Source organism: Megascapheus bottae, chromosome 4, assembly GCF_031878675.1.
Source record: "Megascapheus bottae isolate mThoBot1 chromosome 4, mThoBot2.hap1, whole genome shotgun sequence".
Lineage (NCBI taxonomy): Eukaryota > Metazoa > Chordata > Mammalia > Rodentia > Geomyidae > Megascapheus > Megascapheus bottae.
Genome location: NC_143512.1, coordinates 85,483,988 through 85,511,606, shown reverse-complemented (window position 1 = coordinate 85,511,606; position 27,619 = coordinate 85,483,988). Strand labels below are relative to the sequence as shown.

At 58.2% G+C, this 27,619-nt stretch overlaps 1 protein-coding gene across 2 annotated transcripts; it reads right to left on the bottom strand.

Moving 5' to 3' along the window:
• Nucleotides 1–502: 502 nt before the first annotated feature.
• Clptm1l (CLPTM1 like) lies at nt 503–18,462 on the bottom strand. 2 transcript variants are annotated; one of them, XM_090332155.1, is made up of 17 exons: nt 18,280–18,462; nt 17,515–17,615; nt 15,759–15,948; nt 14,380–14,528; nt 12,219–12,297; nt 10,483–10,600; nt 9,578–9,672; nt 8,545–8,629; nt 7,269–7,372; nt 6,410–6,475; nt 4,887–4,937; nt 4,311–4,393; nt 3,500–3,534; nt 2,890–2,945; nt 2,771–2,815; nt 2,034–2,149; nt 503–1,011 (listed from the first exon to the last, which is right to left on the bottom strand). In XM_090332155.1, the coding sequence occupies exons 1-17, from the start codon at nt 18,439–18,441 to the stop codon at nt 927–929; spliced, it is 1,620 nt and encodes a 539-aa protein (XP_090188281.1). In that variant the 5' UTR covers nt 18,442–18,462; the 3' UTR covers nt 503–926. The 2 variants fall into 2 exon arrangements, with proteins under 2 accessions (XP_090188281.1, XP_090188282.1); XM_090332156.1 differs by having other exon boundaries at nt 14,380–14,525.
• Between the last annotated feature and the right edge of the window lie 9,157 nt (nt 18,463–27,619).

Genomic DNA, 27,619 nt, shown 5'->3' with positions numbered 1-27,619 from the left:
GCTTGGCTGGGTCCAGCTTCCTGACCTGTGAGCAGGATCGCCTTAGCCTTTCTGTAGCAGCTCTCCAACTCTTATACATCCAAGTCCTTAGTAAATCTCTTAAAATGTGACTAACTGGAGCACGTGGGACTACCTAACAACTGGCTCTTAGACAGCCAAGACCTGGGCCAGGAGTTTGGCCTAGTGGTAGAGTGCTTGCCTCGCATGCATGAAGACCTGGGTTCAATTCCTCAGTACCACATATATAAAAAAAGCCACAAGTGGTAGAGCTCTAGCCTTGAGAAAGCCTAAGGACAGTGCTCAGGCCCTGAGTTCAATGCCTAGGACTGGGGGAAAAAAAATAACGAAGACCTAAGACTGGAGAACATTTGTGATTCAGAGGCTGGGACAGGCCATATTTATACCTTTTAATGCATAAATAAATCCCTCTTATGTGTTAATTTCTGGGAAAGGTGAAACTGAATACCTGAGAGATTTCATTATTCCAGGTCAAAAAAAAAAGTCACAGCCAGAGAAATTTATTTTAAAGTAGAAACATACATTAAGCTGAAAACAATCAAATTTTAAACAAGAGGGAAAGAGCCATTTGATCCCAGAGTTCGTATGGAATTAATTTCCATACGCATTTGAAATTCACGTAAAGAGCACTTGAAAAACAACTCGACATGGAAGCCCGCCGTCTCCCCTGATCGCCCGTGCCTAGCAGAGGAGGGCACCGTGGAGGTGGACAGGCCACACAGGACTGGGGTGCGAGGGCCGCCGGCCTGCCCCTGCCAGCCCAGCACTGCGGCCGAGTCCTGTCCAGGCGAGTGCGTCAGGAGGGGCTTGGGTGGTGCTGAGGGGTTTGGCAACGTGAAGATGTGGCGTCTGGGAATGCCCCAGGCTTCTGGGCCTCCCTGTCCATCAAGCAGCCCCGACCGAGGCCTTCAGTCAGCATGAGATTTGCGCTTGGGCCGCTCCTCATAGGACTCCCCAAACTCGTTCACTCTGCTCTTATCCACAGGATAAAGCCTGTAACGACAGCTCTGCAGCTCAGGGCCAGGCCAGCAGGGCTTTCTGTGGTCTGAAGGGTAGGTAGGGTGCTGGCAGCATCCACCCCTGTGCTCACGGTGGTCTGTAAAACTCCACTATGCTACTGCACCATCCCCAGTCGGGGCCCTGGCCCCTGCAAGCCTTCCCTCGGCCAGAGCTTAGTCCAGGGACCCCAGGCCCTCGTCAACATCACATTGCTTATAGGACACTGAGGCAGGGGTGGGCCGGGGGCGGGGTGGGGAGGCACGGTGCCTGCTGTTTGAGCCCCACGGGCACAGACACCAACTGCAGCTCTAACACTGACACACTTTCCCACCAACAGCCCCGGGTCCCGCGGGGATGAACGGCTTGCAGGACTGGAGTGGACACACAGGGCCTTGAGGAGAAAGCAGCAGGAAGCAGGGAAGTGCAGGGACATGAGGAGCGGCCCTGCGCCAGGCACATCCGTGGAGCAGTTCACCACTACCCCGTCTCTACCTTTACCATCAGGCACTGGGCTGCAGACCTGAGCCCGGCACTGGCCCTGGGCCCCCACCAGACAGGCCATGCAGAGGCCACAAAAAGATGGAAATGCCAAGCTGTGCTGGGGGCTCCGCAAGAGGCTGAGATCTGAGGATCCAGGTTTAATGCCAGGCTAGGCAGTAAATAAGCTACTTAGAAAAAGCTGGAAGTGGTGCTGTGGCTCACTGTGGTAGAGCACTAGTCTTGAGCACAAATAAGCTCAGGGACAGTGCCCGGGCCCCAAGTTTAAGCCCCAGGACTTGCCAAAAAAAAAAAAAAAAAAAAAAAAAAGTCCCCTCCCCCACACGACACACTGCAAAGAAGGAAACATCTCCTCCCAGACCCAAACGACACACAGGAGGGGCCATGCAGCCTGCTGCCGGGCGCTGCAGACCCCGCGTGGAAGGGAGGAACCCCAAGGGCTACCTGACAGGCCTCTGCGGTGCTCAGAGTGGGGGCCTCCCTCCCGTCCCATCAAACTCCAAGTCCCCATCACTCACCAGCGCTGGTACAGGTAGACCAGAAACACCACATCATCCCTGAAGCAGGCCAGGCGATGAGACGTGGGCATGGTGATGATAAAGGCGAAGACATCATCAATGAAGGTGTTGAAAGCCTGCAGCCAGGGGGAGAAGGCAGGGGATGGTGTCTGAACCCCACTGCGCTCTCTGTGAAGGGAGGCGGGAGGGGGGGCTGTCTGAACCCCGCTGGTTTGTAATCTACATCAGTGTGTGGCCTCACGGATGACACTAGACTGGCTGTGGCCATCACCACAGGGAGGTGGCCAGGGGAGCAAGGCGTCAGCCCAAGTGACCCAGGCTGCACCCAGGGCCCAGAGGACAGGGCGCGGAGCAGCGACCCAGCCCAGGCCTGGCCGTGACGGGGCTGGGGGTGAGACAGGGCTTCAGGGCTCCCATGGCTCTTTTTCTTTTCTTTTCTTTTCTTTTTTGCCAGTCCTGGGCTTGAGCTCAGGGCCTGAGCACTGTCCTTGGACTTTCTCAAGGCTAGAGCTCTACCACTTGAGCCTCAGCACCACTTCCGGCTTTTTTCTATGTATGTGGTACCGAGGAATCGAACCCGGGTCTTCATGCATGCTAGGCAAGCACTTTAACCACTAGGCCAAACTCCCGGCCCCCCATGGCTCTTTTTCAACAAAACGAATGGGGCCACACACACGAAAGTTGTGGCTGGCTGAAGGGCTCCCTGCCACCCGCCCCCCCTTGGGAGGCACACATACCTTGTAGGTGAAGGCCTTCCAGGGCAGGTGAGCCACCGACTTCATCTGAGACGGCAGAGACAAGGGTGAGCTGGAGAGCAGGGAGCAGGGCCCCGCCAAGGCCAGCCACCCAGACCTACCTTGTAGTTGACAAAGAGCTGAGGCAGCATGAAGAGGAAGCCAAAGGCGTACACTCCTGCAGAGGAGAGACCCACCAAGGCGAAATTCACTGCCCGGGCCCCGCCAGCTCCTGCTCCTGCAGACCAGCAGCAGTTGTGCTGCAGGCTGCATCCTGGCTCCACGGCCAGGAGGGCCTGCGCTCTGCGCCTGCCCATGGACCAGGCAGGAGCTCAGCAGCGGGAAGCACGGAAGCCTCGGAGAGGACACCGTCACCTCCGCGTGCACTCACACCCAAAGGGCACATCTGTCTGCCATCGTCCCTGGGGCTGGCCTGGGGCACGGAGGTGTGCACTGTACCCTCTCAGAGGTCCAGACACAGGACACGCAGGGGCACGGTAGGCTCCCTGGCTGGCCCCGCAGGGAGGCCAGCTCCCCTCTAGCCTGAAGCTCTGGGCAGTTCTAAATGATCAGAGGTCTAGAGGGCCTCAACACGTGAGTGGCCTGCTCTTGGGGAGCCACCAAATCTGGGGGACGCATCCTGTTCAACACAGATGCTGGGTGCCAGCCACAGTGGGCGGAAGGAGCTGAAAGGTGGCCTCTGCCACGGGAACAACCAGCATGTGGACTCACCATTCACGAAGCTGTTGATAAGCCATGAATACCAACTGAAAGGAAAGAAAGGAGGCGTCCCATTCAAAAGGCCCTTTGTCCCCACACCACAGCCCTCACACAGGCCCGATGTCCTCACACCACACCACACCACAGCCCTCACACAGGCCTGTTGTTTTCCACAACTAAATATCTTAACAAGGAAAATGTTATTTCATTAAAAAAATAATAATAAACCCCAGCAACCACAATAAAGCAAAACAAATCTCCTGTCACCATCCCCAGCCCTTGTTGGGCAGCTGTGCTGTGGGGCGAGGTCCTGTGTCCACAGAAAGACCAAGCCCCACCCTGACTCCTCTACTGACCACAGACCATTGGCACAGAAAACTGCTCCAGACAGAAACACAAGGTTCAGGAGGAGACAGGGCACTGCCCAGCAACGTTTCATTCCACAAGTCCCAGTGAGGTGCAGACCCACAGCTGCCATCCTGCCTGGCCTCTGGCCAGCACCCAACGGCCCACAGTCTCTCTCGGTCCCCCTGCCTGTTCACGTGCAGCTGAAGCAGTGAGCAAAGCAGACAGGTTCTCTGCCAGTCTGTCCTTCCTCCATGCTACCTGGCCTGTCTAATGTGGAGAGGGAAGCCTACACGCGTGTGCTGTGCTGTGTGGTGACAGACCCCAGCCTCACAGCCAGGGACGCACGTCTCAGAGGAGATCAGGTGCAACGCCGATGGCTCTGCAGCGTGGGGACAGAGCCTGCCTGCCGCAGGCGTTACACTGAAGCACTGACGGAGGAGCTGACCTTCCCGAGTCAGGCCGCGGCATCACCCACCTCTTATACTTGACGTTCAGCAGCGAGTAGATGGCACCCCCGACACAGAGTGGGTACAGGAGGTAAGACAAGTACTTCATGGCCTGCGGAGGACAGACGCGTGCCAGTTAGGTGCACCACACACCTGAGCAGACGTGCCTCCCGAGGGAAGGATGTGACAACCAGACTCAACCCGCCACGTCAGGGTGGTGACACGCTGGGTGTCATGACAATGGTGGCCTCGAGTGGTGGTGTGCAAACTCCAAGTATTGGGTGGTCCTAACACAGGGACTCCAACTCATTCAAGGCAAGTAGGACGGGTATGCCAATCAACAGGAGCAGCAGAAAACCGGGAGAATCACAGGTTCCTGCAGCTGTGCTGATCTGAGCTTCGTTGTGATTGCAACCGATGGGCATCCAAACAAAACCTAAATCCATCTATGTGGACACAGCCCACCAAATCCACCCCACCCAGACGCCTGCTGCAGGCCCGGGCCAGCAGGGAGCCACATGGGGTCTACGGTTAGGCTGGCCTGTCACCCTCCCCAGGGAATCATGACCCAGTGGCTGGTAGGCACCACGCCCCCCACAGCTCACCTGGGTGTCGTACTCCTCAGTCTTCCTCTCACACTCATTGTAGGTGCCAAACTGTCGTAAGAGCAGAGCTAGCCGTCAGTGGGCGGGGAAGGCTCTCAGTGTGAGACTGGGCAGTGAGAGGAACCACACCCACGGCCCAGCCAGTGTCCCTGAGTCCCCCAGACTTGGACCGGGCATTGGCCTCTGCCCGAAGGGGGACCATACCCACCCCACCCCCTAGGGCCAGCGCAGTCTAGGTCCATCCAAGAAAACACAGCTCCCGAACAAGACCTGGGGTTGAACTTAACCACCCCCTCTCCCCCAGGTGACTTCATGAGCCCAGCCCGGGTCTCTCAGCATCATGGCTGGAGCTGAGCCCAGTGAGAATGCTAAACTGGGCACCTTCCTTCCCCAAGGTGGCTTTAGGCCTAGAGGCTCGACTCTCTGCTTCTGAGATCAGCATCTGGTCTCCTGGCTGAAGAAAGAACTGACAGCTGACCAGAGTCAGTGTCAGCCTCCCCAGGCCTGGGTGACAACCACCGGCCTTTGGTAGATGTGATGCTAACGGGTACAACTAAGAAAGACACAGGTGGGCTGGGCACAGTGGCTCCTGCCTGTAACCCTAGCTATCCAGGAAGCTGAGCTCTGAGGATCTCAGTTTAGGGACAACTCAGGAAAATCCATGAGATTCTTATCTCCAACTAACCACCAAAAAGTTGGGTACAGTTATGGCTCTAGTGGTAGAGTGCTAGACTGGAGCAAAAAAGCTCAAACACAGCACACAAGCCCCGAGTTCAAGCCTACAACCTCCCCCACCTCCCCCCCAACCCTAAGAACAGAGGCAGCTTGGTAAAGAGGGACAGACAGGGAACAAAAAGAGGTAGAGGAGAGCAGAAAGGAGAGCAGGTCTGGCAAGGGTGGGGAGGGAGAGCAGAGGGGAGAGTGGGTCTGGCAGGGGTGGGGAGGGAGAGCAGAGGGGAGAGTGGGTCTGGCAGGGGTGGGGAGGGAGAGCAGAGGGGAGAGTGGGTCTGGCAGGAGTGGGGAGGGAGAGCAGAGGGGAGAGGGTCTGGCAGGGGTGGGGAGGGAGAGCAGAGGGGAGAGTGGGTCTGGCAGGGGTGAGGAGGGAGAGCAGAGGGGAGAGGGTCTGGCAGGGGTCTGGCAGGAGTGGGGAGGGAGAGCAGAGGGGAGAGTGGGTCTGGCAGGGGTGGGGAGGGAGAGCAGAGGGGAGAGTGGGTCTGGCAGGGGTGGGGAGGGAGAGCAGAGGGGAGAGGGTCTGGCAGGAGTGGGGAGGGAGAGCAGAGGGGAGAGTGGGTCTGGCAGGGGTGGGGAGGGAGAGCAGAGGGGAGAGTGGGTCTGGCAGGGGTGGGGAGGGAGAGCAGAGGGGAGAGGGTCTGGCAGGAGTGGGGAGGGAGAGCAGAGGGGAGAGTGGGTCTGGCAGGGGTGGGGAGGGAGAGCAGAGGGGAGAGGGTCTGGCAGGGGTCTGGCAGGGGCGGGGAGGGAGAGCGGGTCTGGCAGCAGCAAAGGATGCTCACTACAGAGCTCACCTGGAGCCGTGGCCTCAGGCCCCTCCAGGTCACCGTCATCTTCAGTGCCTTCTTCACCTTCCAGAGCTGAGGAGAAAACAGGGAAACACTATATGCTCAGGACTCTGAGACACCAGGGAGAACCAGCTGCCCAGGAAGGGCCCATTCATACGGCCACCAGCCCACCACCCCTGCCCACCTACCCACACATCCTCCTTCTGCCTCACTGCTGCTGCAGGCCACCCAGGCGTGGCCCCTACCGCAGGGCTACCCACCAGGTACGACTGTTACTTCTGAGCCTACCCAGCGACCATTGGCAGGACCTAACAGATCCCCCCCCCTTCCTCTGCAGACAGTCCTGCCCAGCCCATGTGGAGCGAGTGACCCCACGACCACTGTGAGCTAACGGTCGCTACACCTTGGCAGGCCCAGCAGCCACATGGCTGGTGCCTGCAGCAGGTCTCACCAGAACCAAGGCCGGCGGGGCTCTGAGTGGGGGCTCACTGGACCTGGCCCCAGCCCTCCTTCCAGACTTAGCCACCAAGGCCCCCCAAGTGCCAGGTGGCTTTAGTCACTGCTCACATGGTATCCTGTCTCAAATCCCAGCCAAAGCCCGAGCTCCTCTTCGGCTACCCCGTGCTCTGCTGATTGCACCTTATGGACGGACGCAACCTCCACAGGTTCACAGTGTCCCTCACAGCGCCCTCTGCCATGGGAGCACTGTCCACACACCCCACACCTGAGCAGCTGAGCATGCACACTCCTGGGGACAGGTGAGCAGCCCCTCACAGAAGGCCCTGCAGCTCAGGACTCGGAGAGCCAAGCAAACCCTGGAGCCTATGGCCCTGAGGGTCCTGTCCACCCAGACCCCAGGACTCACCTCGATGGCGGCCCCCACTCCTGCAGGGACTAGCACGAGCAGGCTTGTCTGCTCATCCAGCAGGAACAGGAAGATGACCACAGTGCTGAAACAGCGCCAGAGTACTGGGGGCAAGGTGGGCATGGTGAGGGGGCCACTCAACCCTGAGGCCTGCTTCCCCCTCCCCGTGCACATGCACCGCAAGCCCCTCTACGGGGGGTGCTGAGACGCAGCTCACTGGCTGGTAGTTGCCTGGCAAGGCAGGGCCCTGAGCGCTATCCTCAGAATCACCATGCAGCTCTGGAACGCTCTTGGAAAGCCACAGAACTGAACAGCGGGCAGAGCGCCAGCCAGTCAGTGTGTCTGGGTGACAGACACACCCATAAGCAAGCTGTGTGGCGTTACTGTCACTAGGACTAGGACGCTCTTGCCTCCTCTGCATCTCCTGTGCCGTAATGTTCTGTGACAAAGCACTGGCTTTTATAAAGTGTACTTTTTCCTTCTCAAGATATACACTGAAAGCCATCCCAGTCTGTCCGTCCTTCCGTGAGCATCTGGGGACCCGCGGGCTGCGGACACACCCTGGTGAGTGCCCATGTCTTCCCGCAGAGCCAGCCCGAGACCCTCCCCTTTTCTGGAGGCTGGTGACACTAGGAGCTACCCAGGGTTTGTCCTCAGGAGAGAGAAAGATCTTGCACCTGAGCACTGGGCTTACACTGTAATCCTAGGTACTCAAGGGCTGAGATCTGAGAACAGCAGTTCAAAACCAGCCTGGAAAAACCATGAGACTTATCTCCACCTCACTACCTGAAAACCGGAAGTGGAACTGTGACTCAACGTGGTAGAGCACTAGCCTTGAGCAAAAGAGGCCAGGGACAGTGCTCAGGCTGAGTTCAAGCCTCGAGCCTGACAAAACAATAAAGGCTGTCTTCCATTTAAACCTAACGCTAGAGGCCAACGCCAACTCCCCACAGACAGGTGGAGGGAGGGCACACACACGGTTCTCTCACTGCCTCTGGAAGCTGTAGACAGCATCCTTTTGGCTGGCAGGAGGTAGAGGGGGAATGTGGGTATCCGGCTCCATCCATGTTCCAATCACCCAGGCCTCTAACAGATCCTGGAGTGTGCTCAGACTCCACACACGCCTGTCTCCATCTCTGTCCCCACCTCCAGCCATGCTCTCGTGCCCGGCCTCGGGCCTGGGGCTGAGATGAGAGGGCACCGCCGTCAGCCAGGGCTGCAGGCCTCAGGATACCCTCGGGATGAAGGGGTGAACCACTCCACTCCTGCACCCTACCTGCTTTGGTGGACATGCCAATCATGCTCTTCTTCTTCTTCCAGAAACTGATGTCATTTTTAAATGCCAGGAAGTCAAAAAGAAGCTGCAAAGAACAGACAGGACAGCAGTCTGCACCCCAGACACTCTGTCATGAGTCCCCTCCCGGAAAGCTGCCACTGAGAGGGGTCCGAGCCCTGGGGTTGGCCGGACACCCCATGGAATCCATTCCTATACTGGCTCTGCGAGCCGGAGCTGTGTAAGTTGGAGAGGAGCTTTGACCCAAGTTCCAGGGACAGGGCTGGGACGGCATGTGGTGCTACCTGCCCCGCCCTGGGGTGCACTCTGCCCCACCCGTAATTCAGGAACAAGGCCCTGCTGTGCACACTGAATCTTCTCCGAGAGGTGACAATGGGGGCCAGGAGTTTGGCCTAGTGGTGGAGTGCTTGCCTAGCATGCACGAAAATCTGGGATCAATTCCTCGGTACCATATACATAGAAAAAAAAAACGGAAGTGGTGTTGAGGCTCAAGCGGTAGAGCTCTAGCCTTGAGAAAGTCCAAGGACAGTGCTCAGGCCCTGAGCTCAAGCCCAGGACTGGAAAAAAAAGAGAGGTGACACTGGCTTCTCACCCGATTTAGGTAACCACTAACATGACTGGTGCCCAGAAGATCCACCAGCTCAGTCTTTCACTCAGACTCCACCCAGCATACCACCTCATGGAGCTCTGGGTTCTGGGCCTAATGCATGGCTACATGCAAAATGCCTTCTCAAATTAACATCATCTTATAAAAGTTACACCACAAAATGACCACTCTGCAAAGTTAAACCCAGTGCTGGGGACACTGTACAAACAACTACAGAGCCTCTCCCGAAAACTGCCTCCAAAGCAGCGATCACACATCCAGAAGCTGCTGGACTAGGAGCAACATCCTAGATCCCAGGGGATCCTGGAAGCCCCAGTGCTGCTGGGACGTCAAATGGTGCCCGTGGGAAGGTGTCAGTGCTAAGGAGACTCCTCAGCACTTGTGGCTACCTCCCTCCCAAGAACTCACGTGAAATGCGGCCACAAAGAAGGTCAGGGCAAGGAAGTACAAGTTGGTGTCCACAAAAATCCCCTTCACTTCATCAGCATCTTTTTCTGAAAACCCTGCAAGAAAAAAGACGCACAACCCAATGAAAGATGAGCCTTCAGAATGAAGTTATTTCTGAATGCAGAAAATTTAAAGTTCAGCTGGGTGCAGTGGCTCACGCCTATAATCCTAGCTACTCAGGAGGCCGAGATCTCAGCATTGATGGTGGTTCAATGCCAGCCTGGGCACAAAAGTCCATGAGACTCTTATCTCCAACTAACCACCAGAAAACCGGAAGTGAAGTGGTGCTGTGGCTCAAGGGGTAAGGTGGAGCTCAGGGACAGCACCCAGGTCCAGAGTTCAAGCCTCATGACCAACAAAAATAAATAAATAAATAAAAATTAATTAATTAAATTAAACTTCAGATAGAGTGTGGCTTAGTGGTAGAGTGCTTTCCTAGCATACACAAAGCCCTGGATTTGATTCCTCGGTACCACATACACAGCTTAAGTGGTAGAGCTCTAGCTTGAGAAAGCTCAAGGACAGTGCCTAGGCTCTGCATTCAAGTCCCAGGGCTGGCAAAAAAAGAAAGAAAGAAAGAAAGAAAGAAAGAAAGAAAGAAAGAAAGAAAGGAAGGAAGGAAGGAAGGAAGGAAGGAAAGAAAGAAAAGAAAGAAAAGAAAGAAAAGAAAGAATTTAAACTAGCAGCAAAAGTTCTCTTGCCTGAAAATATAGCATTTGAAGCATTATTTCTGAATAAAGCCCATTTGCAAATAATCCACAAGGTCATTTCAAGGAGGTAAGCAGAGACCCAATGAACGGCACGAACAGCACGTTTCAGGGGGTGCTCTTATTCCTGGAGTGACCCAGCCCAGCCAGGATACCCACCGAACTGCTGCAGGGAGTACACAGCGTCCTGCATATGGATCCAGAAGCGCAAACGCCCCAGCGAGATCTTGTCATAGCACACGGTGAGTGGCAGCTCAGTGGTGGAGCGGTTGATGACCTGCCACCAAGAAAACCACAGGTGAGGGCCCGCCCGCCACTGCCAAGGACCCAGGGCCCAGCCACAGGCTCTCAGGAGCAGTCCTCAATGCCAGGCTCCCTGCACAGCCATGGCCAGTGCACTCCAGAACACTGCCACAGCTGGTGGCTCCATGCCAGTCCGTGGGCTCTGCAGCTCACCCTGCCCTGAGCTTTTCCCTTAGGAGATAAGAGCTGCCAGCTGCCATGTCAGCTGGGTGACCACTCACAGTTCTCCTAACTCTAGTGCCCTGCTCACCTCTCCACGACCTAAGTCCACGGAACCCTCCCCACGACCTCTGCTGTGAGCTCATCCAATGAGCAGCACCCTGTGGACCCTTCCGAGGTCAGGAGACAATTCACCACTACCGCCGCCACCACCAGGAACCTGCTGGATTCACCGGATGAGTGGCAGGATGGTGCTGGCACCTTCTGAGGTGCAGAGGTGGTGTAAGGAGTGAGCTGACCACACAGCACAGCTGTAGAGAGGCATTACCAGGGAAATGGAGCCCTGGGCCACACCCCCCAGCACCCAGGATGCCGCCGCCCTGGTGGTGAGGAACAGCCCTAGGCACCAGGGCCCACTCCAATGGAATGCACTGTGTGTGCCACCTACCCCAACCATGCACTGGACCCCCCCCACCAATCCCCTGATGAACTGTGCTGGGTGGGGCAAGGGGAGCTGATGTCTAAAACATGCCAATTAGCTGGCCAGCAGGCCTGGGTGTCCTGAGGTTGGTGGTCAGGTACTAGGGCCCATGCAGTGCAGAGGCCTACTGCAGGCAGGGGGACCTCTGGTACCCCGCAGGTGGTTCCCTAAAGACACACAGCAGGCGGCCTGAGGAAGCTGGTCGTCTGCAGGCCCCTGTCTGAACAAGAAGCTCCTTTCAGCACACAACCTATGGCCATTCCAATACAAGGACCCACTAGGACTCAGACTCAGCAGGCTTGTCTGTGCGAAGAGACAGAGGTGTTCACTAACACACTTTGCTCATACGTACCCCAGCCAGAGTTCCCCATGCTACCCCATGTAACCTCAGCTAAGAACCAAGGAGGGCGACACGGCTCCTAGAGCAACCGTTACAGCATCCAGGAAGAGCTTGGCCTGGTGCGGAGGATGTTAAATATTAATTAGGATTTTCTTTACCAAAGGCTGGCCATCTTTCTTTCCCTCATAGAAGAGTGCCTGAGCTGCCTACAAGAGTACTGTGGCCTGGCGTTGTCGTGAGCAAAGCTGCAGCTCCCTCTGGCTGGGCCCTGAAACTCATCTCTAGCTTCCTACAGGCTCAGCCCTGGGATCTGAGACTGCCCAGGTGCCCTGAAGCGACGCAGCAATGTGGGCTTTGTGTGGCTGCCAGCCGAGTGTGTGATACCTCCTCCTGCACTAGGAAAAGGGGGCTTGAGCACGCAGAACGCAGCCAGCAGCAAGGCAGACACAATCACAATTCAGGATGTGGCGCGCCTCCCCAGCCACACACCTGAGAGGGGTCCAGATACAACCTGTCTACCACGTCTGTCTGGATGGAGCAGACCTATCCCAAGCCCACCTCACCAGTGCGGTGGACTATGGGCAGAGCGAGTTAAGGGAGAGCGGGGCTCACCATCAAGTCCTTCACCCGGTTGCTCAGCTGGTCAATGAAGAGGATGGGAAGGTAATGCACCGTCTTGCCTAGCTGGATCCTGAAAGGAAAAGCACAAGGTCCTCAGGAGCCAGCTCCCCCAGGGCCGCCTTCCAGCAGGCCTGTCACTGCACCCCCAGGACACAGCCCTCCCCGATAGGGTGTTGACACTGCGTGATAAACATGTGCTCTACAGCAGGTTATAGGAGCCAGGGGCCCATCTCCACTCCAACAGAGAGAGGTGACGAAACCCCGTGCACAGACCATAACCACTGAGGACACTGGACGGAGGCTGAAGACGGAGCTGGGATTTTTTTTTTTTTTGTCAGCTGTGGGGCTCGAACTCATGGCCCGGACACTGTCCTTGGGCTCTTCTGCTCAATGTTAATGCACTACTACTTTGAGCAACAGCTCCACTTGCGGCTTTTGAGTGCCTACTTGCAGATGAGACTTTTGCAGAGCCAGGTGCTGGTGGTTCACATCTGCAATCCTAGCTACTCAGGAGGCTGAGAGCTGAGGATCAAAGTCTAAAGCCAACCTGGGCATGAAAGTTCATGAGACTCTTACCTCCAATTGACCACTAGAAAACCAAAAGTGGCTCAAGTGGCAGCGTAATAGCCTTGAGCTGAAGAGTTCAGGGAAAGCACTTAGGCATAGAGTTAAAGCCCACAACAGACCCCCCCCCAAAAAAAAAATTCTCTCAGAGACTTTTCTGCCCAGGCTGACTTCAAACTGCAATCCTCAGATCTTAGCCTCCTGAATGGCAAGGATTATAGGCTTGAGCCCTCAGCACCCAGCTAGATCTGGGATTTATTTATTTATTTATTTAGCCAGTCCTGGGGCTTAAACTCAGGACCTGAGCACTGTCCTTGGGCTTTCTCAAGCCTAGAGGTCTACCACTGCATCACGCCCGGCTTTTTCCTATGTATGTGGTACCAGGGAATTGAAGCCGGGCCTCTGTGCATGCCAGGCAAGCAAACCCCCAGCCCCAAGATGTGGGATTTTCATGAGAGGACCTTTTATGTACCTCTTACACTTTGGGCCATATGCACAACCACCTATTTACAGATAAGACTTAGACTAGGTGTAGTGGCTCAGGTCTGCAATCCTGGCTGCTTGGGAGACAGAGACTGGGGGCTGTAGCTTGAGGTTGGCTGAATGGTTTGGTGCTGTGGTGCATGCCTGTCACCCAGAGGCCACGGGGAGCACAGAGGAGGGAGTATGGGGCACGTGGAAGGATCTACACCAAGACAATTCAGTCCTGAAAATAATGCAAAAAGGGAAAAGGGGGCTAAAGCTCCCACCAACTAGTACATTTAAAAAAAAAAGAAAAAAGACTTAAGAATGCTAAAAATGTAGTTTTATAACACTGTTGTTTAGCATATCCTAAGTCCCGAATTTGATCCCCGGCATAGGAGAGCAAAGAAGAAAAACAAGATAGGGGTTGGGAAGATAGGTCAGGCATGAATCACTTAATTACTATACATAAGGCACCTCAAAAATATATACATATTTAAGTCTTATCCTGGCTACCCAGAGGCCGAGATCTGAGGATTGCAGTTGAAAGTCAGCCCAGACTGGGAAGTCCAAAGGACTCTCATCTCTGATTAACCAGCAAAAAGACAGACACCCAGCTGTGGCTCGAGTGGTAAAGCACTAGCCTTGAGCATGAACTGTCCAGGACAGTGTGCAGACCCAGAACTGAAGCCCCTGGACGGGCATGTACATGTACACACACACAGTAGCAACAAAAAACTCCAGCAAAGGACTCTCAGACACTCCCAGAGCCACCAGATATCAACACAGCATCCCCAAAGGTAGGAGAGAGATTACACCCAACTCACAATGGTAGGCAAGGCAACAGTCTTGGTCTACGGTGAATTTAAATGAGCCACGTTGTAAAAAGCTCATGTGTGTCTCAAGGCTGGGATGCAGGACGGGCAGCACCAATGCCACCACGGAGCCGAGAGCGGCGGCTCAGCACCAGGTGAGGCACTGGGGCTCCAGGATGCACTCACATGACTCACTCTTGGAGTAGCCTGTCGAGCGTTCTAGCAGGTTCCTGGACCTAGGACCCCCCACCCCTACGCAGTGAGCTCCGGGGGGCGGTGCCGCCCCTCTGCAGGCCCCACCTGACACTTACATCTTCATGTACCGGTGCACATCCGCAGGCAGCGAGGACCCGTCAAAGACAAAGTCGTCCACCATCACATTCAGGGTCAGCCTGGGTCTCCAATGAGAGACAGGCTCATCCAGGGCATTTGATGGCTTCTTTTCCGCTTCAATTTGCTGCTACAAATGAAAAACAGAGGCCACACTGAAGTAGGAAACAACACATGGAGAGGACCAGGCAGCAGACCTGTCAGCAGCTCTGGGAGGGCCCAGCCAGATGTAGTGGGGAGGAGAGCCGGGAGAGCCATGGGAGCTCTGGGAGGGCCCAGCCAGATGTAGTGGGGAGGAGAGCCGGGAGAGCCATGGGAACTCTGCGGGGCCGGTTTCTGACCATGGGACTTCCCCTTCCCCTTGGCCATATGGTCAGACTCCAATTTCAGCCCACTCCTGTGGTCTTGAGAGGTGGAGACTGCACCAGTCAGGAGCTAACTAACAGCCCTGCAGGTGGGGAGGAGACTGGCACACTAAGCAGATGTGACTGGGAAAGGGTGCATGCCCAGGATCGGGCATATTCGAGATAAAACCCAAAGTCAAAACACTCAGAGCAACTACATAATCATACTTTATCTTAACACCAGCTGGTATTTGAGGAAGCAATATCATCTTATTTCCTTCTTAACAATATTGTAACAGCTTTCACTAGATGTAGTCATCAGAGTAACACCAACATGCTTTCATAGTGAATCTGCTACATTCCAGAAGCCCCTCTCCACACCCATCACTCACTACTTAAGACACCAGGAGTAGGGGCCACTGTCTTTATGAGGACCACTCCTGAGGGGACACAGTGGGAATGAGCCTAGAGGGTTTTTAAAATCATGCTGCTTCCTGCAGAGCTGCCATCTTATTTTGCAATTTACTTCATCTTCTATTCAACAGAACCATATATCAGATTTCCTTTATCCAAGGTTCTCATGTGACATTTTTCTGGTTTCTAACTTTCCTTTGCACATTTAACTTTCTACGGGTCTAGAACCTGTACTTTATAATTCTGAATCACAAACTTAGAGTAAGTGTTTGCTCACTCACTCCAATACAAAGTATTATAAAGTGCAACCCGAAGGGACAGCTCAGACAGGAAGGCCCCAGCTATGCTCTGCAGCGTGAGCCAGCCCTCAGAGGAGCACACAGTCCCTCTAGCATGCAGAAGGCCCGCTGCTGAGAAGGAACCTGGGTGGAGTGAGAAGCTGCTGTGCTCCCTTGGCTTGTTATAAAATAGATCTGAAGACCCTTGGGAAGCTCTTTAGATGGAAGTCAGCTCTGTGGGCAGCGGCCCTCAGAGCAGCGAAGCCCTCCCTCCCAACTGTGCGATGCAGACCAAGCAGAGGTGTCTGGGGGGCAGCGTCTCACCTGTGCAGCCGGCTCCCCTGTGAGCAGGTTCATCTCTTCTGGTTTGGGGACCATGTAGGTGGTCAGAGGACTGACCAGGTGCACCTGCTTCCCATCATGCCATGGCAGAACTCCAGCATGATGCAAGAAAATGTATGCGTACAGCGTCCCATTGTTTCTTGTCTTCTTAGGTACGGAAACATTAACTGTCCTAAAACCAACCATTTCAAACGCATGAGTTACTTTAATTCTATATTTATAAACATGCAGAGGCTACTCAAATCTCTTCAGATAATGCCTTTTCACATCATCTAACTTTAGCACAGAACTAGTAGAAACGAAACCCATGTGCCTGTGAATTTATTGAGTCCTGAACAGACATGTCTTGAGCATTCTGAAAATCCCGAGTAGCTGTAACAGTGAACAAGCCAGGACTTTCGGTCTCCATTTAGCAAGGTTTAAAAAGGATAGGGGGCAATAACTTGCTACAGCTGGTCAAGAGACAGCTGGTTTCTACAGCACAATAAGTAATCCAACCCACAAATTTCAGCACTAGAATTCAGACCCTGAACAACTCTGCAATCACCCATGAGGAAGCACAGCAATACTTATGTGGGTGGGTGTTTGGTTTCTGATGTATTTTTAAAGAAGAAGTGGGAGACTACTGACCACTGAAGATGAACTTTCAGGTCTCTGGTTGGCCCAGACTGTGAAACAAGTGGAGGCCTCACCAGGGGGTACTGCAGGTGCCAGCCCAGGTAACAGGCTCTTCACCTCCACTCCAAAGTCAGAGCTCCTGTGAGAACCCACACATTCCACCTGTGTACAACCATGAATGCACCTGCTCCTCCCTCTTCTACAAATCTTACAGTCAGAATTCTACCCAGAGAAAAACACAGGCTTTATATCACCACACAAGCAGGTACCTCCCAGGACACCAAATGGCTCTGTGTTGGGGGGTGGGGGAGAGGTGTGGGGTTACACTGGGGTTTCTGGACAGCAAAGCAGTGGTGAGGCTCAGGGCTGTAGGTGCCTGTTCCAGGGCACTCATGCTTCTCTTTCTTCCAGGCCCAGAAATGAAATGCTCACTAGTTGTCCTCAATAACTGGCACAGAGCCCAGCACAGTAGAAGTAGCATCCACATCTGTGAAGCAGAACCCGATGCAGGCTTGTTCTGGCATGTCTTAGCAGTGGACAACTGTGCATGAAGGAGGAAGCAGGCACTTCCCACCTCCCTTTCCTAAGGTTCAGAGGGATTGGTCACTTGCCTAGCTCCTTAGGATCTGAGGCTATGTCAAAGTGGTGCTTGGACCTGGCCAATATGCTTCCACACGGGCCAGGGGGGCTGGCTCACTAGAGGTGTGCAGCCTCCTGGGCAGGGCCAATGAGGAAAGGTAGAATCTTGACTCTGAAGGCAAATATTCTCTAAAACTTTGTCAGCTTTTTTTAGGAGGCTCATGGCGCTTGAACTCTTGGCCTATGCACTGTCCCTGAGCTCTATCACTTTGAGCCACAAGGTCACTTCTGCTTTTCTGGGGGATAATTGGAGAGAAGAGTCTCACAGGCCTTCCTGCCCTAGCTGGCTTCAAAGCACGGTCCTCAGACCTCAGCCTCCTGAGTAGCTAGGGTTATAGGCATGAGCCACTACTTCCCAGTGACAGAAAGTCATCGCCTGCTATGCACTGTGTAGGGTTTCCAAGCTATAACCTCACCGCACGCACAGTGCTAAACCTTGACATCACGGTACCAACACTGACACCCTGACCCCACCTCACACCTTTCAAATTTAGACTGCACATCGAAGTCTTCCACATTCAAGACCAAGTCCACGTTGTTCTCTGCCCCCAGGCTGGACCGTGTGGTGGTGTACACACTCAGCTGGAAAGGAGAGGACAGGTAAGCAGAATGGACGGGAAACATATGGCAGCACAGAGGGCTTCCTCCCGGGGGGCGGATGCCCGCCTGGTAGTTAGTGACATGCGGGGCCTGGGAGTCCACCGGGAGTGGACTGCGGCCAGGGGCAGTGCAGCCAGACTCTGGCTGCCATGGGTCCACCGGGACCTGGGACTGTGACACCAGGGTATGGCAGGGGTGCCTAGTGTGGGGGCGGCGGCCGGCGCGCGGAGCGCCTCCTCAGCCCGGAGCGGGGCCGGCAGCGGGGCCGGCGGCGGGGAGGGGTGGGGACCGCGTGGGGGCCCCGTGGGGGCGGCGGCCGGCGCGCGGAGCGCCCCCTCGGCCCGGAGCGCCCCCTCGGCCCGCAGCGCCCCCTCGGCCCGGAGCGCCCCCTCGGCCCGGAGCGCCCCCTCAGCCCGCAGCGCCCCCTCGGCCCGGAGCGCCCCCTCAGCCCGCAGCGCCCCCTCGGCCCGGAGCGTCCCCTCAGCCCGCAGCGCCCCCTCGGCCCGGAGCGCCCCCTCGGCCCGGAGCGCCCCCTCAGCCCGCAGCGCCCCCTCGGCCCGGAGCGCCCCCTCGGCCCGGAGCGCCCCCTCGGCCCGCAGCGCCCCCTCAGCTCCCGCGGGCCGCGCTCGGCGGCCGCGGCGCTCACCTGCAGCTTGGGCCGGCGCGCCAGGTAGGGCTGGATGCAGTTGGCGGCGCCGGCGCACGGGCGCGTGTAGACGATGCCGTACATGACCCAGCAGGTGTGCACCACGTACACCACGAACACGCCCACCACCAGGCTGGTGAAGGAGCTGCGGCCGCTCCACATGGCGCCCGAGGCCGCCGCGGCCCCCGCCACCCGAGCCCGCGGCCCGCCGCCCCGCCCGCCGCTCACGCCGGAGGCGCCGCGCGCCGCCGCCGCCACCGCCGTGCCGACACGAAGGCGCTGCGCGCGGGCCGCCGGCCGCCCCGCATGCTCCCGCCGCCCGAGCTGGCGCCGCGGGATTCGCCGGCCACCGCTTCCGGACACCCGCGCCGCCGCCGGAAGCGGGCGGACGCGCGCGGACTGCTGGGAACGGGGCGCGGCTCCGCTGCGCACGCGCACGGAGCGCTGTGGGGACGCCACCGGCCTGCGCCGCGCTCCCGACATGCCTAGCGGTGGCGCGACGGCGCAGGACAGGGTGGGCGCCGCCAAACCGGGCTCGGCTGGAGGCCGGTCTGGGGCCGCGCGGGGTTTCGAGGGGCGGGGGGGTCGAGGGGAGACGGGACGGGCGCCCGAGAGGCTGGGCGGGCAGCGGCCCGGCGCCTCCCGGCAACCCTGCGGCCGGAGCCCCGGAGGACGCGGTGGGCGGGGCGGGGTCTGGAGGAGTCCAGGAGGACGCGGTGGGCGGGGTCTAGAGGAGTCCAGGAGGACGCGGTGGGGTGGGGGTCTGGAGGAGCCCAGGAGGACGCGGTGGGCGGGGGTCTGGAGGAGTCCAGGAGGACGCGGTGGGCGGGGGTCTGGAGGAGCCCAGGAGGACGCGGTGGGCGGGGGTCTGGAGGAGTCCAGGAGGACGCGGTGGGCGGGGGTCTGGAGGAGTCCAGGAGGACGCGGTGGGGTGGGGCGGGGGTCTGGAGGAGTCCAGGAGGACGCGGTGGGGTGGGGCGGGGGTCTGGAGGAGTCCAGGAGGACGCGGTGGGGTGGGGCGGGGGTCTGGAGGAGCCCAGGAGGACGCGGTGGGGTGGGGCGGGGGTCTGGAGGAGTCCAGGAGGACGCGGTGGGGTGGGGCGGGGGTCTGGAGGAGCCCAGGAGGACGCGGTGGGCGGGGTCTGGAGGAGTCCAGGAGGACGCGGTGGGGTGGGGGTCTGGAGGAGCCCAGGAGGACGCGGTGGGGTGGGGCGGGGGTCTGGAGGAGTCCAGGAGGACGCGGTGGGGTGGGGCGGGGGTCTGGAGGAGCCCAGGAGGACGCGGTGGGCGGGGGTCTGGAGGAGTCCAGGAGGACGCGGTGGGCGGGGGTCTGGAGGAGTCCAGGAGGACGCGGTGGGCGGGGCGGGGGTCTGGAGGAGTCCAGGAGGACGCGGTGGGCGGGGGTCTGGAGGAGTCCAGGAGGACGCGGTGGGCGGGGGTCTGGAGGAGTCCAGGAGGACGCGGTGGGCGGGGTCTGGAGGAGTCCAGGAGGACGCGGTGGGCGGGGCGGGGGTCTGGAGGAGTCCAGGAGGACGCGGTGGGCGGGGGTCTGGAGGAGTCCAGGAGGACGCGGTGGGCGGGGTCTGGAGGAGCCCAGGAGGACGCGGTGGGCGGGGCGGGGGTCTGGAGGAGTCCAGGAGGACGCGGTGTGTGGGGCGGGGTCTGGAGGAGCCCAGGAGGACGCGGTGGGCGGGGCGGGGGTGTGGAGGAGTCCAGGAGGACGCGGTGGGCGGGGGTCTGGAGGAGCCCAGGAGGACGCGGTGGGCGGGGCGGGGGTCTGGAGGAGTCCAGGAGGACGCGGTGGGCGGGGCGGGGGTCTGGAGGAGTCCAGGAGGACGCGGTGGGCGGGGGTCTGGAGGAGTCCAGGAGGACGCGGTGGGCGGGGGTCTGGAGGAGTCCAGGAGGACGCGGTGGGCGGGGTCTGGAGGAGTCCAGGAGGACGCGGTGGGCGGGGCGGGGGTCTGGAGGAGTCCAGGAGGACGCGGTGGGCGGGGGTCTGGAGGAGTCCAGGAGGACGCGGTGGGCGGGGTCTGGAGGAGCCCAGGAGGACGCGGTGGGCGGGGCGGGGGTCTGGAGGAGTCCAGGAGGACGCGGTGTGTGGGGCGGGGTCTGGAGGAGCCCAGGAGGACGCGGTGGGCGGGGCGGGGGTGTGGAGGAGTCCAGGAGGACGCGGTGGGCGGGGGTCTGGAGGAGCCCAGGAGGACGCGGTGGGCGGGGCGGGGGTCTGGAGGAGTCCAGGAGGACGCGGTGGGCGGGGGTCTGGAGGAGTCCAGGAGGACGCGGTGGGCGGGGGTCTGGAGGAGTCCAGGAGGACGCGGTGGGCGGGGTCTGGAGGAGCCCAGGAGGACGCGGTGGGCGGGGCGGGGGTCTGGAGGAGCCCAGGAGGACGCGGTGGGCGGGGCGGGGGTGTGGAGGAGTCCAGGAGGACGCGGTGGGCGGGGGTCTGGAGGAGCCCAGGAGGACGCGGTGGGGTGGGGCGGGGGTCTGGAGGAGTCCAGGAGGACGCGGTGGGCGGGGGTCTGGAGGAGTCCAGGAGGACGCGGTGGGCGGGGGTCTGGAGGAGTCCAGGAGGACGCGGTGGGCGGGGGTCTGGAGGAGTCCAGGAGGACGCGGTGGGCGGGGCGGGGGTCTGGAGGAGCCCAGGAGGACGCGGTGGGCGGGGGTCTGGAGGAGTCCAGGAGGACGCGGTGGGGCGGGGGTCTGGAGGAGTCCAGGAGGACGCGGTGGGCGGGGGTCTGGAGGAGTCCAGGAGGACGCGGTGGGCGGGGGTCTGGAGGAGTCCAGGAGGACGCGGTGGGCGGGGCGGGGGTCTGGAGGAGCCCAGGAGGACGCGGTGGGCGGGGGTCTGGAGGAGTCCAGGAGGACGCGGTGGGGCGGGGGTCTGGAGGAGTCCAGGAGGACGCGGTGGGCGGGGGTCTGGAGGAGTCCAGGAGGACGCGGTGGGCGGGGGTCTGGAGGAGCCCAGGAGGACGCGGTGGGCGGGGGTCTGGAGGAGTCCAGGAGGACGCGGTGGGCGGGGGTCTGGAGGAGTCCAGGAGGACGCGGTGGGTGGGGGTCTGGAGGAGTCCAGGAGGACGCGGTGGGGCGGGGCGGGGGTCTGGAGGAGTCCAGGAGGACGCGGTGGGCGGGGCGGGGGTCTGGAGGAGCCCAGGAGGACGCGGTGGGCGGGGGTCTGGAGGAGTCCAGGAGGACGCGGTGGGGCGGGGGTCTGGAGGAGTCCAGGAGGACGCGGTGGGCGGGGGTCTGGAGGAGTCCAGGAGGACGCGGTGGGCGGGGGTCTGGAGGAGTCCAGGAGGACGCGGTGGGCGGGGGTCTGGAGGAGTCCAGGAGGACGCGGTGGGTGGGGGTCTGGAGGAGTCCAGGAGGACGCGGTGGGGCGGGGCGGGGGTCTGGAGGAGTCCAGGAGGACGCGGTGGGTGGGGCGGGGCGGGGGTCTGGAGGAGTCCAGGAGGACGCGGTGGGTGGGGCGGGGGTCTGGAGGAGTCCAGGAGGACGCGGTGGGCGGGGGTCTGGAGGAGTCCAGGAGGACGCGGTGGGCGGGGCGGGGGTCTGGAGGAGTCCAGGAGGACGCGGTGGGTGGGGTAGGGGTCTGGAGGAGTCCAGGAGGACGCGGTGGATGGGGCGGGGGTCTGGAGGAGTCCAGGAGGACGCGGTGGGTGGGGCAGGGGTCTGGAGGAGTCCAGGAGGACGCGGTGGGTGGGGCGGGGGTCTGGAGGAGTCCAGGAGGACGCGGTGGGCGGGGGTCTGGAGGAGTCCAGGAGGACGCGGTGGGTGGGGTGGGGGTCTGGAGGAGTCCAGGAGGACGCGGTGGGCGGGGTGGGGGTCTGGAGGAGTCCAGGAGGACGCGGTGTGTGGGGCGGGGGTCTGGAGGAGTCCAGGAGGACGCGGTGGGTGGGGCGGGGGTCTGGAGCAGTCCAGGAGGACACGGTGGGTGGGGCGGGGGTCTGGAGGAGTCCAGGAGGACGCGGTGGGGCGGGGCGGGGGTCTGGAGGAGTCCAGGAGGACGCGGTGGGCGGGGGTCTGGAGGAGTCCAGGAGGACGCGGTGGGGTGGGGGTCTGGAGGAGTCCAGGAGGACGCGGTGGGGCGGGGGACTGGAGGAGCCCAGGAGGACGGTGGGGCGCGGGTCTGGAGGAGCACAGGAGGACGCGGTGGGCGGGGCGGGGGTCTGGAGGAGCCCAGGAGGACGCGGTGGGATGGGGCGGGGGTCTGGAGGAGCCCAGGAGGACGCGGTGGGATGGGGCGGGGGTCTGGAGGAGCCCAGGAGGCCGCGGTGGGCCGGGGCGGGGGTCCAGTGGGCCTCCTTCCTCCCCCCCCTCCGAGCCCAGGAGTGAGCCCAGAAGTTTGAAGAGGAGCCTGTGGACTCACATAGTCCTGGGGCGGATGTCCTGGGCCCTGGGGCTTCGCTAGAGTACTGGCGGCAGTGAGAATGGACCCCGGACACCTCCCCGTTGACATGTAGGCTACCACACCAGGTGCCCAAAGGGAGCCGTGTTCCCGAAGCTAAGAATACTGGGCAGGCTTGAGCAGTACCAGGGACCAAGACATCCGAATGGATTCGGAAACTGTTGAGCCACCATGGTTTGCGTGTGGCTCACCACCGAACTTAGTGTGGATTTCGCTGACTTTGTCCAAGAAGTTGTGGTTTCTGCCCAGAGCTGGGCTCTGTCTCGTGCTCCCTGTATTTGACCGCTCTGCACTCAGAAGTCCTGCCAGAACCCAGAGCCGCGGTGGCCAGGTCTGGGGAAGGGAAGGCTGTTGACACTTGAGGTCTTTCAGTGATAGGCACCAGCTAGCCCACTCCCTAAGGCTGCACCCTTGATTTGTTAGAGCTGCTGTGACTGCTTCACAACTTTCTCTGTTACAGGAACACACAAAAAGAGTCACGTGTAAGTGGTGCAAGTGCTATTAACTTGTAGCAGCTATTCCAAGATGGGGCAGCTGCTTCAACATGAGGGGTTTGGGGATAACAGAGCAGCTCTGGTGTTCTCTGAGCGGATGGGGGGTGGGGGCGGGTTGCTAGGGTAAGGGGCACAGGGCAGGTCTTGGATATGCACTTGCTTCTGGACCCTCTGAGCCTCCCCACTGTCTCTGTACTATCACCCAGTGACTGCTCACATGGTTTAGTCATGGCCCTGTTTGTGGTAGCTTTGTAGTGGTCTCTGGTTGGACCCAGGCCTTGACCCTCCCGTCTGTCTGTCTGGCAGACCCATGCTGCACCCAGCCCCCTAGGCCCCCGAGCTCCCCGCACGGTGCCCCGCTCATGCCTGCAGGCCTGGCTTTTGCCTGAATCATGTCTGTCCCTGCTCTCGTGGCAAGGTCGTATGTCTGTCCCCGCTCTCGTGGCAAGGTCGTATGTCGTCCGTCCCTCACAGCGGTCACCTCCTGCTCCCATTAGCCTGTGGACGATGCTGTGGCCTGTGGTATGCAAAAGACCAAGATGTGCTCCTGCTGCAGTGCCCACGGGGTTAGCGAGCCGTTGTGGGCAAGGTCTCCTGACACCTAATGGTCTGATGTGGCAGCACTGGAATGAAATCCCTTGAAACCCATCAGAAGCTGATGCTGGTATGGTCCCCGGAAGAACTCCTTGAATTCTGGTACCTTTAACACTCAGCATGGTAGTGTCTGTTCACTCATTCCCCAGAGGCCTGTGGTCTTAGCTGGACTGTGTTCTGTGCTGAACAGCTGGGTGCAGTTCAAGGTCAGATAACCTGTGACTTCTCAGGCAGCAAGAATTGTTTGTCCCTGTTCCCTGTATGGGCTTCACCGGCCTCACTCCAGCCACCCACAGGGAGCCACGGATTGCTGTTCTCTTAACATCACCGCTAATAGTCCCTCTAGGCTTGTCTAAAACAGAGATAATTAGATTTCCAAACGCCTATCCATTCCATCACGTGAGGGTCCTCAGGCCGAGGAGACCATTTGCCTGTGGAATACCCAGAACATTGTAGAAAGCAGGAGAAACAGCTAGGCCGTGCTGTCTTTGTGCACCGTGCATTCAGAATGGCAGCCGTAGGCATGGTTACTGGCATGGGAGGTCTGCCTGATGCATTGTCAGAGCATGACGAGGGTGAGAGGGGCTCCTCCAACCCCAACTTGCCCCTGCAGCCAGGGGATGGGACAGGAGATGAGGAGGTGGGCAGGAGAGGGCATCCACAGTGTCTGCAGCTCCATGTGAGGCCAGGCACCAACCTGCTGTGGCCTTAGCTGGCTGGGGCTGCACCACTGGCTTTCCAGGAGGAAAGGGTGGGCTCTGCCCTCACCCACTTAAACCCAGTTTTAAGTGGCTGGGGGTAGAGTCTCGAGACTCTGGTCTGTTGACATGGTAGCCACATTCCATTGTCTTTAGCTTTTTCCTGTTTGGGGCTCTGGGCCCATCCACTCCTCTGATGTCCCCTTGAAGGTGGCGCTTACCAGGCCAGGATAGAGGCTGCCATCTGCATCCTAACCAGAGAGTTGCTGTCAGATGGGGAAGGTAAGTGAGGTGGTAAGCACTGAAGTCCGCAAAGCTCTCCAGATACCCTGGTTTTGATTTCTGGGGTCCACTGGTGCAAGCAGTGCAGTGAGTGCCGTGATTCAGCAGGGCCAGAATCCCCCTCAGTGGCTAGCCCTCCAGCTCCGCAGAAAGAAGATGGATGAGATTGTGGGTTTCAGCAGTAGAACACAGCCTTGTTATTATCTTACAAAAGAGCCAGGCCAGCCCTCCACAGAGCTAGCAGTCTAACTGCTGGGGCCTTTATCATTACCTCAAGAAACCTTTAAAAAGAAATGATCGATGATCTCTAGGCCACATGGGTCACACCTGGAGCATCAGGGTCATTGCACGTGGGACACTCAGTGGTGTCCGTGGAGAACTGGAGATTTGCTTAGGTGGTAAACACACATAGAGGAACAGCTTTTTTTGTTTGTTTGTTGTTGTCCAGTCCTGAGACTTGAACTCAGGGCCTGCGCATTGCCCTTGAGCTTTCTCAAGGCTAGCACTCTAGCACTTGAGCCACTGCACCACTCCTGGTTTTTCTATGTATGTGGAACTGAGGAATCGAACCCAGAGCTTCACGCATGCTACGCGAGCACGCTACCACTAGGCCACAAAAGAGATGATCTCTCTTCGTGGTTCCCGGTGAGCTGCTCCAGTTTCCTTGGTAGCACAGGTCTTGCCGCTGTGTGAGACGGTGTGCTGCGGGACAGGCTCTTCCCTGCGGCCTCTCTGAGGCTCTGTGCTGGTTACAACAGCTACATCGTTCCTGCACCTCCGGATGCCATGGAAGTTGTGGCTGAGCCTGGCTCTGCAGGGTCAAATGAAAACAGAAACAGTGTGTCAGTCGACAGAATCTTGGGGACCACTGGGCTTCTTCCGCCACACCTCCACTGAGTTCCATGTCTCCGAGCCACTGCGTGAGGGGCTGCCTGGGAAATGACCGCTCATCCCATGACCAGGCCACCAGTGCTAGTAGATGCTGGGTGTCCTGAGCTATGTGTAGAGGATGCGTTTCTACACACGCCCGAGGCCTTACCAGACACAGCAAAAAAGAAGTTGGAACCTAACGCACATGCATATAATGTCCATATTTTTTGTATGATTTTACTACGTTCTAACCTTTCTAGGAATTTGAAAATAACATACATTGAGGATAACTGGTGTTTTGCGTTGTCCAGAATACCCGAGTAGTCACTGAGTTTTACTGGATTAACTGCTACCAACGCCCAGCGGCTTCCAAGGCAAGGGCAGGTGGTGTCATGTCATTCATCAAAAGCAGATTTCAACATAAGAGATATTAACATTCCCACCAACTCGCGTCGGAGTTCACATTAGCCAGGTGCCCATGACTATACAGGAAGCCAACCCAAACAAAAAAGTCCTGGACTCTTATCCCTAACTCATCAACAAAGAGCCAGAAGTGAAGATGTGGCTGAGTGGTAAGACACCAGCCTTGAAGGGAAAGAGAGGGCAGCACACGGGCTCTGAGTTTTGCGTTCTCATATTGACACGCGAGTGTATGCGCACACATGCACACACAATAGTGAAACTACCACAGTTTTATGACTGTTTACTTATTTTTTTTGGCCGATCGTGGGGCTTAAACTCTAGGACTGGCCACTGTCCCTGAGCTGTTCAGCTCAAGGCCACCTCCCCACCACACTGAGCCATAGCCCCACTTCCAGTGTGTAATTGGAGATAAGAGTCTTATGGGCTTTCAAGCCTGGGCTGTTTTTGAACCATGATCCTCAGATCTCAGCCTCCTGAGTAGCTAGGGTTATAGGCAAGAGCCACTGGTGCCCAGCTACATCTATTTTTTTAAACTGGTTTGTAGAAGGAGCTGATACTTCTGAATTTCATTTCTGCAGACTAGGATGGTGCTGTAATCATTTGTTGTGAAAAGCGGGGCATCAGAGTGAGGACCCCATGACCTGGGACCCAGTTTCTGGCTCAGCTCCGGGCTCCGTCCCTGTTATTACTGAGGGAGACTAGAGGAGGAGCAGCTGGGTTCCAGACTGGCAGTGAGGAGTGACGCTGGAATGCTCACCTCCAGACCAGGCCTGCAGCGTCCCCTGGGCTACTCACATCTGGAGAGCAGAGGCAGGAGGACCAAATTCTAAGGCCAGCTCTGGCAAAATGTCAGTGCAAGGCCCTCTCTGAAGAACAAAGTGAAAACCAAGAGGACTGGCGGGGGGGGAGGGGTAGCCCAAGGAATGGAACCCTTGCCCAGCAATCAGTCAAATCAGTCTGTCATCTGTCATCTATTTCACCTCAAGTAGCTAAGTGTGCTTTTCTCTTAGAATGAAGGCAGAATGGATTCTGGAGCAGCCTGAGCTTTGGCTAGAGAGCGAAAGAACCATGTGTCCTGAAGTCAGATGAGTTTCAAGGGTGGGGTTTGAGGAGACATGCTTTGGCCACCATCATCAGACACGACAAATCAAAAACAATTACTTCAGAGAGGACCCTGGCTCTGTTAATGTCAAGTCCACCTCAGATAAGTGCTCAGTCGATTTCATTGATGAGACTCGCCGGCTGTGCTGGAAGCCTTCACAAAAATGGACTCAAAATAGATCGGAGACCTAAACACACACACACAAAAGTACCCCACTCTGGGAAGATAACGTGAAAGGGAGATAGAAATGGCTTTTTATATACATCTGCAGTCAGGAGAGAAAGAATTTTAAAAGTTGGGCTTTATTGAAATGGAAATGTTCTTCAGAAAATCCTGTTAAAGGAAGCAGAAGACAAGCCAGAGAGCAGAAGAAATTAAAGGAAAATACACATCTGATATTGAACCCACACACATAAAGAAGTCTTACCAGGTAAGACATGGTAGCTCATGTCTGTAATCCTAGATACTTGGA

Bases quoted from the DNA above. Each gene is read 5' to 3' on its own strand.
- Clptm1l (XM_090332155.1), bottom strand. From the start codon at position 18,441: ATGTGGAGCGGCCGCAGCTCCTTCACCAGCCTGGTGGTGGGCGTGTTC. The intron at 8,630-9,577 runs GTGAGTTCTTGG...TGTTCTTTGCAG, and splicing joins TCTTTGTGGCCGCATTTCAC to CTTCTTTTTGACTTCCTGGC. The intron at 7,373-8,544 runs GTAGGGTGCAGG...CCTTGCCCCCAG, and splicing joins TGGCATGTCCACCAAAGCAG to TACTCTGGCGCTGTTTCAGC.